At 30.4% G+C, this 9418-nt stretch overlaps 1 protein-coding gene across 1 annotated transcript; it reads left to right on the forward strand.

The window, feature by feature from the left end:
* The first annotated feature begins 2825 nt into the window (after positions 1-2825).
* Positions 2826-6280, forward strand: LOC149512005 (uncharacterized). The gene is made up of 4 exons (XM_089753708.1): positions 2826-3659; positions 4028-4520; positions 4803-5011; positions 5111-6280. The coding sequence occupies exons 1-4, from the start codon at positions 3588-3590 to the stop codon at positions 6083-6085; spliced, it is 1749 nt and encodes a 582-aa protein (XP_089609834.1). The 5' UTR covers positions 2826-3587; the 3' UTR covers positions 6086-6280.
* The last annotated feature ends 3138 nt before the right edge of the window (positions 6281-9418 follow it).

Below are 9418 nucleotides of genomic sequence, written 5' to 3' on the forward strand. Positions count from 1 at the left end.
ATGCTGGAAAAGGAAAGAGCAAATGAAGCTAGGTAGCATACCCTTTTTGCTTATCAATGTCACAAATTAAATTCCACTTGTTTCACTTTCATCTAGAAAGTAAAACTGGAAACTAACCACATGGACGAAACATGTGGTTCATCATTTTTTTTTTTTAATCTTAATGGTTTTGGTTTTGTTTACAATATCGCATTTTTTTTTCTTCATTTCCATTGTGTTTTCCCTATGATTAGGCTTGGTTTGTTCAGAATATTGTCATCTACAATTAATATTATAGAAATCTAAAGTGGGTTTATTGGAAAACTTAGATCATGAACTTATATGAGGGTCTATTTGTGCAGTGTGCATTTGCTTTAATTATTGGCTTCTAATTAAAATGGCGCAAAAGGACATCTTATTTTCCAAAACTTCTATTTCTCTCCCTGTCATTGAACTCATTTTCTCACCATTTAAGATGCATGGTTGAAGATATGGATTACCTTATAATGAATTACCTTTTAATTTCAAGCTACTTTTCTCATACTCGGATCCATTAGGTGTTTATGGGTCAATTTCAACTTGGTAGGAGGGAAAAGCGAAGGTAAAAAAAAAATGACTGGATATCAAATTTGAATAAAAACAAAAGTATATTTGTACTAAATCAACTCTTTTATTTTACATTTTTTACATATATTCATAGATTCATTTCTTACTATTATTTAGACTCCAATGTGATAAAGATGATTTAGGTTTTACTTTCATCATCATCATAATATTCATACCATTCATTTTTTACAATTATTTTAACCAATCAACTAACAAACCATCATATCATAAGGCAAATTCAACATAAAATAAACCAAACTCATATATGAGCGAGATTTGAACTTGAAACATCAAATTTTAAGACTTTTTTTTTTTACCATTAAGCCAAACCCTCGTTAGGAGAAATGCCATAAATATTATGCTACGCCTGAATGGTGAAGCCAATGCATAATTGATGCATAATTGAAGGATTAAGACCAGGCTGTGTTCGTCACTTGTAAAAACTATTCATTCACTTTTTTTTTTATCTAAATATGTCGTCTCTTTATAGTATTTAATTTTTAAAATTAATGCTACTTTGTGGGTTACTCTTTTTGTGTTTAAACTTTTTTTTGATCTTATCCAAAGCATATGTAAAGTTATGAATAGTTCAGAATTGTTTTTAACTTTTATAATTGTAAGATCTTAGCTCCACTTGCATTCCAAGTCCCTAAGTAAGCCCCTGCGCCTGCCATGAACTCCCACCAGATATCAACCGAAACTCAATAGGCATATTTTTTTTTTTGGAATTTATAGTGCAGACTGGATGAAGGCTTAAAATAGGGTTAGGGTCCTTATCTACTTGGTCTAAGAGTTAAAGAACTCCAAGGAGAACGTAGTAGTTTTAGTTTCGAATCAAGGTTTTTTTTTTTTTTTTTTTTTTTTTTTTAAATGAGTTATGTCCATTTTATGTAAAATAATAAAAAAAAAAGTTAAAAGTTACAGCCCATTGGGCTGTGCATATTGACATAGGGAGTCAGTGAGCTTTGAACAAATCTAGATTTATTTATTTTTAACAAAAAAAAAATCATAATCTAAAAATCGAGTAAAAAATTTTATTTAATGAAACTTAGTTCAAATATATTAAATTATAAAAAATATAATAATAACAACCATAATAGTAGTAATAAAAAAAACTAAAATTTTCATTTCCAATTTAATTGTTAAAAATTTTAAATTACCTCCTATTTTGAAAATGTTACACAATAATTTTACTATCAATTTTTATTTTTACTTGTTTTGTAAAAATGTGAAAAGCTATTATGTGAAGAAAAAATTCAAAGTGAATTTTAAATACCTAAAAAAAATTTCCAATAAAAGCCTCACATAAGACAAAGTGAAAGTGATTTTTTGCTTTTCGAAAAGTAAAAATGAATTTTTAAATACTTTAATAACTTTGTTGAATGACATCTATAAAAAATAATGTAAACTTTAAGAATTTTTTTAAACGAGGGTTAAGGCTATAGCTTATAACATATGAAAAAAAAAACTGGTATGAAATAATTATTTTATATTAATACTTATTTTTATTTAAATTATGTCACGTAATCATATTAATAAAAAAATCAATAATTTATTATACGTCACATAAAATAATTAAATAATAAATATTTATTTTAATAAATTTATATATGTGATATATAAAAATGATTTTTTTTATTAATATGATTATATAATATGATTTGAATAAAAATCACATATAACCACGTGGAATAATTGTTTTATATAATTCTTTTTCTATAATAAATTTGCCGGAGACAAAGTAAAATTAGAATTTTCTTTTTTGAATTGAGGCTCTCGCTCCCACAAAGCTTTTGACGCGTTTATTGAAAATAAAAAAAATTATAAATATTAAAATTTAAATATTATATTTGTTTTTTTATAAAGATGCTACTACTTCATAAATGTTACATTTGATAAATATTAATTTTTAATAATAATTATATAAATTAATTGAATTAATTTTTAAATTTCAATTTAAAATTACTTCCTTGGCTTTTTTTTTTCTCTATTTTCATTATTCTTTTCCTTCTCTTATTTTTTTAAAATAATAATAAAAAACTAGTACTAGTATTTTACTAGTTTTCCTCTCCCTTACATAGAGCACACGTGCAGGTACATAATCAGAGGAGGCATTGGGAGAAGGAATATTTGCTTGAGCATCTGACCTAGGTCCTAAGTAAACAAAATGCAGATTTGACCACGAAAATTTTGAGGGGGCGGCCTTCCAGGCAACAAAACGTTCCTTTCCATGCTCTTGCTTCCTCTCTCCGTAGCTTCTATAGCCTTACAAGCTCATTTTTAAACAAAATTTGTACTACAATTTTGCTTGTTTGTGGCACAAGTTGGCAACTTGCTCTGTCAATGGTGTATAACTTCAATGAATTACAAGCGATAACTTAAGCCCCTGGCAGTGGCTACCCAATTAGGCAAATTTGAAAAAAGAAAAAAAACGATTGAGGCTCCATGCTGCTTGTTACGATCGTTGTTATGACTATATTTTGCCATTGTCAAGTACTGGCAGTGGCATTCCTCTCATGGTTACCATTGGCCTGCTGGAAGTGGAAAAGGACAACTGCGTCTGCTTTCTAATTCCCAAGGAGGGTTAAGCAACTCAAAAAATTTCCACTCTTATTTGCCTGGGAAAATGTGCACTCAATCAGCAACAGAGAAAATTTCAAGCGTTTGATCCTTGATGATAAAATAGTTTCATTTTATACTGTGCCACACGTGCTCCGGCATTTTTTTAGAACTTGCTAGTTTGGTTTGCAACGGAGACAGAAGGAAAAGTCTGCAGCAAGAACAAGAAACAGAGAAAAAGGCTGCAAAATATTCCTTCAGAATTAACATTCTCTTTGTGCTGAAGAAGACATTCGGGCTCCTTTTATGCTCTTTAATGGCCTTAACCCCCCTCTCTCTCCCCTTCCTTTTTGGGGGCATTTTCGGTACAGCAATCTAACTTCCTTCCACATTCATCCATTTAAGTTAGGTTTTTAGCTTAAAAAAAGTAGTCAGTTAACGCCATGGAAAAGAAGAAGAAGCATAAAAAACTGGCCACTGCTTCTAGCCGAGAACCTGACTCAAATGACCTCTTGGTATGCGACCCTCTTCTTCTTTTTGATTGTTCTTAGAAGGGTTTTCTCTTCTTTTACTTGTTCTTTGTGTTTACACATGGCGTCTATTAGCTAAAAGCTCATTGATTGATAGGCTATTATGGGGCTTCATTTTCTTACCTTTTATTTTTGTTTTATTCTCAATGTGGGGTTTTTTTTTTTTTTTTTTAATAGATTACAATGCAAATTTATATTATGAGCAATCACCCATTTTCCTCTCATCCCATTGTAGCCATCCATTTAATTTCCACTCTGTAGCTGATGGATGGCTGTGATGAGATGAGTGAGGTTGGTGAGTGACTGAGTGTGCATATTGTTTTCCAATTTTAATGAGGTGAATTACTGAACAGAGCAAGGAAGAACAAAATCAATCCAATGAGGCACTTGCTGCAAAGAATACCAAAACTGGTAGCCCTTTACAAGAGAATCTTTCTTCCTTGAAAGAGCAATATTCACATATTCTTCAATGGCCATACTCCGCCCAACAGGCTGCAGAGCAGTCTTCCTTGACTCCAAGATCTTGTGCACCAAGCCAATCAACTCTCCCTATTCCCCGATGGCAGCAAGCAGCACCATTGCAGCCAAATTACCCCAATCATCCAGTCCAGCAGGGCCAACCCACCGTGCACTTAGTACAATCGACCACACCCTTTTGGCTGCCACAGCGACCTAGTTGCCATTTTCCTGGAGTAAGTGTGCCTGCTACATTTCAACCATTCACTTCCATTGCAACAGTTGATGGTAGCTGGCAATCTTCTGCTATAATTGGACGAACGACCCAAAGAAGCCAAGATCAAGTTCCAAATCTCTGTGACCATTTTGGCCCATACCCAGGTTTTCCAGGTAGTATTCCAGTTTTCAACTAAAGTACTTTATTAAGGCAAGGCAAAGCTCTTTCTGGTTCATGTTTATCATCTCACATCATATTATGTGATTATTGTTTGTGCAAAATGATTTACGACATCTCACTTGACTGACAACTGATTATCAATGGATACATGATGATAAGTTGATTAGTCATTGACTTGTGCATTCTTCTAATTTATGAAGCATAGTTTCTAAATTAGTCCTCAAGAAGTTGCTACACGCATGAGTTGAGCCGTAATGGAGTTTTCATGTTAATAGGTCATTGGGATCCCTCTTCTTGGTGGGCTCATGGTCAACAATCTCATCCACCTTTCAGCTATACTTTCCCAGAAGCTTATGGCTACTTTTCCTCAGCACCTCCACCAATGCCTAATTGCTCAGCAACCTTCGAAGAATCCTCTCAAAGAGGAATTATCAGGCCAACATCAAAACTTTCTCAGAAGCACCAACAACTTTGGGAAGCTCAAGTAGTAGTCTTTTCTTCACCTAATCTGTTATTTTAGTATAGTATTCCTCTCTTCTAAGCATGATCAGTAACACTTTAGTCCACCTGTTTCCATACGCAGTCAGCTGAGAATGTTCAGCTATGGAGTGTAATTGGTCAGTTGCAATCAGAAATAACTGATTACAAGAGCCGCTTGACAAAGCTTGAAGCTGAAGTTTCATCTCTGAAACCATCTGCAGTTGAGCCTACTGCTCGAGTTATTCAGACTGGCTTATCTGGAGGATCAGCATCACAAAGAGGGCGACCTAAGAGATCAGTTGCTTCAGTTGATGTGTCAGCTACTCCTGATGAGTCTCGTCCTCAAGCTAGAGTTAAAAAGAATGCAGCAAGTAAAGTTCAGCCTGAGGCTAGAGTTCTTGTTTTTGAGAAAGTTGCTCTGAACAAGCTGGAAGATAGACAAAAAACTGCTCAGCTCACTTCGAGTATCCAGAAAGATAATGGCGAGAAGATCCCATCTGTCATAACAAATAGCAGCGTTAACTTGGAAATTAATGGAAGTAATTTGTCAATTCCTGCATTCCACAATCAAGTTTACCACGAAGTTCCAGGCATCCAAATTTGTGGTGTTGAGACTAATTCCTCTTTTGAAATGAAAAGTAATGGTGATAAGGTAGACGACCCTAAAGCTGCCCTTTCAGTTCTTTCACAGCAATCTAAAGAAAACAAGAAGGGTGTTTCAGTTATACACATGGGAGGGACAAATGGTGAAACTCTTACTTGGCCTGCTAGTGTCAATCCTGAAGAGCCTCGGAGTATATATAATACAATCCCCCAAAGTTTCTATGATAATAGCAGTGTAATCAGACAAGCAGGAAAACTCATCCCCAGATGGAGTTTTATGAATCAAGAGGATGCTTCATATGAGCTTGAAGATGATGTAATAGCCTCAGAAAAGGATGAAAATGAAGAGGAAATGGGAGATGATGTTAGCTCAGGAGCTGAAGAAATCGCTCAAACAAAAAATGAGAGGGCTTACAAGATGGATACTGCGGTAGGGACAAACCCCAAGGATCTACCTCAATATAATAACTGGTAATATATTCTTGTTTGACTAGAAATGTAGTTGAGGATGGATGATTCTGCTCAATTGGGTGAACAATTTCTTATTTTTGGTTGACATTGAAGAGATGTTCACCCAAAATTTTGTAAGAGCAGGGTTTTAACACGATTGTACTCTTTTTATTTCTATATATAAGGTTATAAAGCTATGATTATCCCAGAGGAATGACTGCCATAGCCATGAGTCTCACCAAAGCTTTCAAAGTTCATATGCACTTTATCGATTTATACGATCTTGCTTCACAAAGAAATTATGGGTCATCATTCCATGTTAGGTAACAAAATTTCGGATCCACCAAAGTTTAACTCTTTGCTCTGCCACTAGCCAGAGCAAGAGGTGAGCAAAATTTTCTTTCCTTAATAATTGCAAATTTTTATTACCCAAATAAGCTTGCATTTAGCCTTGCTACAGAAACTCAGGGAAAATAAATTAAACAGAAAAACTCCATCCACCCAAAACCCAATTTCCACCTGCACTTTGATTAGTATGACAAAAAAAAAAAGAAAAAAAAAAGGTTTTATTCAGCACCAGTAATGGAACCATTGAAATAAATTTTCCAAGATAAATTGTAAGAAAATATGTATTTATTTAAAATTTCTATTACATTATGCAATATTTTATATATTTAATTTTATCAATGTTATATTAAGTAACAAAATATTATAATATTGACTCCACTTACACAAATTTATAACCACACAATTAGTTTATACAATTATTTTTAAAAGTTAATATTTAATAAATTTAAAATTAAGATTTGAATAACTGTAATTTATTTCTCTATCAATAAACAGCAACCTTCTTTATAAAAAAAATATAATTGATAAATTAGAATGGATACATGAAGTAATTTAACAAATCTTCAAAACTCGCCAAGATTAGAACCCATCCTCAGGCCTAAGGGGGAATAGCTGCCCCCCTAAACAAAATGTTCATGAATGTTTAGTAATATGGGCAGGTCGATGTAAGCATAATTAGGATTCCAAAAGTAAACAAAGAATTAAATTAATCCTACCTATGTTAGAACAAGGCAAAGCCTTGGTTTCCAATGTTCTTCACCAGCTTAAATTTGTGGACCCAAATGTATGCATCAATCCTCCTTAACAGAGAAAATTTACATTAAATTTTTTTAAAAGTAATTTGTGAAATTTTTTTTCTTAAAATTGATTTAATAAAAATTTCAAATTAATAAATTGATAGATTTCAATCTAAAGATCAATAATTTATAAAAAAAATTAAAAATATTATTTATAATTCAAATTTGATCGATACTTATTCAACGATAAAAATATTATCAATATTTTTACTAAAATTATTTATTTAAAAATATATATAAAAATTTATTAAAATTTTTTCAAAATTTATATGCATAACTAATATAATGAAGCATTTAAATCTATTGATTTTAATTTTTATTTAATCATTTTTAATAAAAAACTTCTTGTAAGTCTTTTTTCGCCCTGAACTACTCCCATATGCAAAAGCTTAAAACTAAAATTTATGCCATGTGGCAATCTTTCTACAATTCCAGAAGCCCATGGCCATTTGTCAGTCTAATTGTCTTCACTCTTGTGAAGCATTATAAGTACAGAACCATGGGCCGTTGAATCATAAAATCGAGGCAGAGGGAAAGAATTATAAAAATTTAGCTAAGATTGCCAACATTTATATAACTTTGAGAAGTGTTGAAATGAACAAAAACTGTGTCATGTTCTGGTGCGACCAATTCTGCTCTTTATGTATGGTGGGTTATTTATTATTAAAATCAATCTGTTAGAAGACAATTAAAATTCGTTTAGGCAAGATAAGGATTGAAACCTTATATCTTTAAGTAGCTATCATAAGAAAAGCTGGTTCCCATAATTAATCACATGCTTAAAATATCTTTATTATTTTTTATCAAACGACATTATAATTAAAAATAAAATACAAACGATAAATTTTAAAATTTAAATTTATTAAATATTATATTTTAAAAATAATTACATGAATTAACCATATCGAATTCTTTAATTCTTAATCAACCTGCAATCTTTCATTGCATTTTATTTATTGTGTTACTATACTTTTAACTTCAAGTCCATACTAAATTTTGTTTCAATTTAGCTTTAAAAAAATATCAATCATTATAAAATTTAAGAGTGAGCAAAAGTCGGCTTAAATTGATTAAATCAATCGAAATCGAGTGAATTTAGTTAAATCGGTTCGATTTATTCGGTTTTAGTTATAATCAATTTTTTAAATCGATTAAATTAGTTAATTCGATCGGTTTTCGATTTTTAAAATTAATAACTGCACTAACCAAATTAACCGATTTTTTAATAATTAAAAATAAAAAAAAACTAAGATAAATATTTTTATTTATTTATTTTTGTAAATATTGTTAAAATTATTAAATTTTTTAGTAATTTAATTTGAATGATATTAGAATTTAAATTTTATTGAATTGAATTTATGGTTAAATAATTATTAATAATAGGAAGAAAAATGATAAAAAAATCAATTATTTAACCGAATCAAACCGATTTTGATCGGTTCGATTATGATCGGTTGGTTCGATTATTTATTAAATGAAAATCGATTAAATCGATTATTAATTTTTTCAAACCAAACTGATTGAACTGATTATTTACTCACCCTTAATAAAACTAAAGTCCCTTTTATCTAAATAATTATGTTTGCAACTTCCTTGCCAAAGTTGCCAATCAAATACTCACATTCATATTTGGAGACATAATCTCAATTGCACGAAAACTTATTAGGCTTAACAGAACTAGTTCAAGTGATTGTGATATTTATATATATATATATATATATATATATAGAAACCTTAAATTTGAATCGTAATATATATATACAAAAACAATGTTTTTGACCGTTTCTGTTTTCTAGGTAAGAAATAAAAGACTGAGACTGAGTACCTTATTTTAGTTTTTGTTGTATACAAATTAAAAAATAATAATTTATTTGAGTATTATAAAAATTTAATGGCTTATTTAAAAAAAATAATTTATGAACTTTTTAATATTTTAACCTTTTTCATCACCTAATTGAAGAAAAAACAAAAAAGTATATGCAATTGCAAGGTGATGATGGTTATATACATAGTGTTAGTGTTTATGAACATTGATTAAGAATAATTAAATTAATATTTAAAAAGGTTTTTTACATTTAATGTATTATTTTTATTAAAATTTTAAAAATAATGAATTAATTATATATATTTAAATGTCATTTTAATAGATAAAAGTTAACATTATTTATATATAAATATAATAAATAATATTATCAACAAAATCAACCGCGTGA

This window comes from Durio zibethinus, chromosome 24 (genome assembly GCF_047325235.1).
Source record: "Durio zibethinus cultivar Kanyao isolate XHJ-2024 chromosome 24, ASM4732523v1, whole genome shotgun sequence".
Classification (NCBI taxonomy): domain Eukaryota; kingdom Viridiplantae; phylum Streptophyta; class Magnoliopsida; order Malvales; family Malvaceae; genus Durio; species Durio zibethinus.

What these genes read in the sequence shown, in the direction of transcription:
- LOC149512005 (XM_089753708.1), top strand. Translation starts at nt 3,588, where the DNA reads ATGGAAAAGAAGAAGAAGCATAAAAAACTGGCCACTGCTTCTAGCCGA. An exon ending in CTGACTCAAATGACCTCTTG is followed by an intron (nt 3,660 to 4,027) that starts GTATGCGACCCT and finishes ATTACTGAACAG; the next exon opens with AGCAAGGAAGAACAAAATCA. An exon ending in CCCATACCCAGGTTTTCCAG is followed by an intron (nt 4,521 to 4,802) that starts GTAGTATTCCAG and finishes TCATGTTAATAG; the next exon opens with GTCATTGGGATCCCTCTTCT.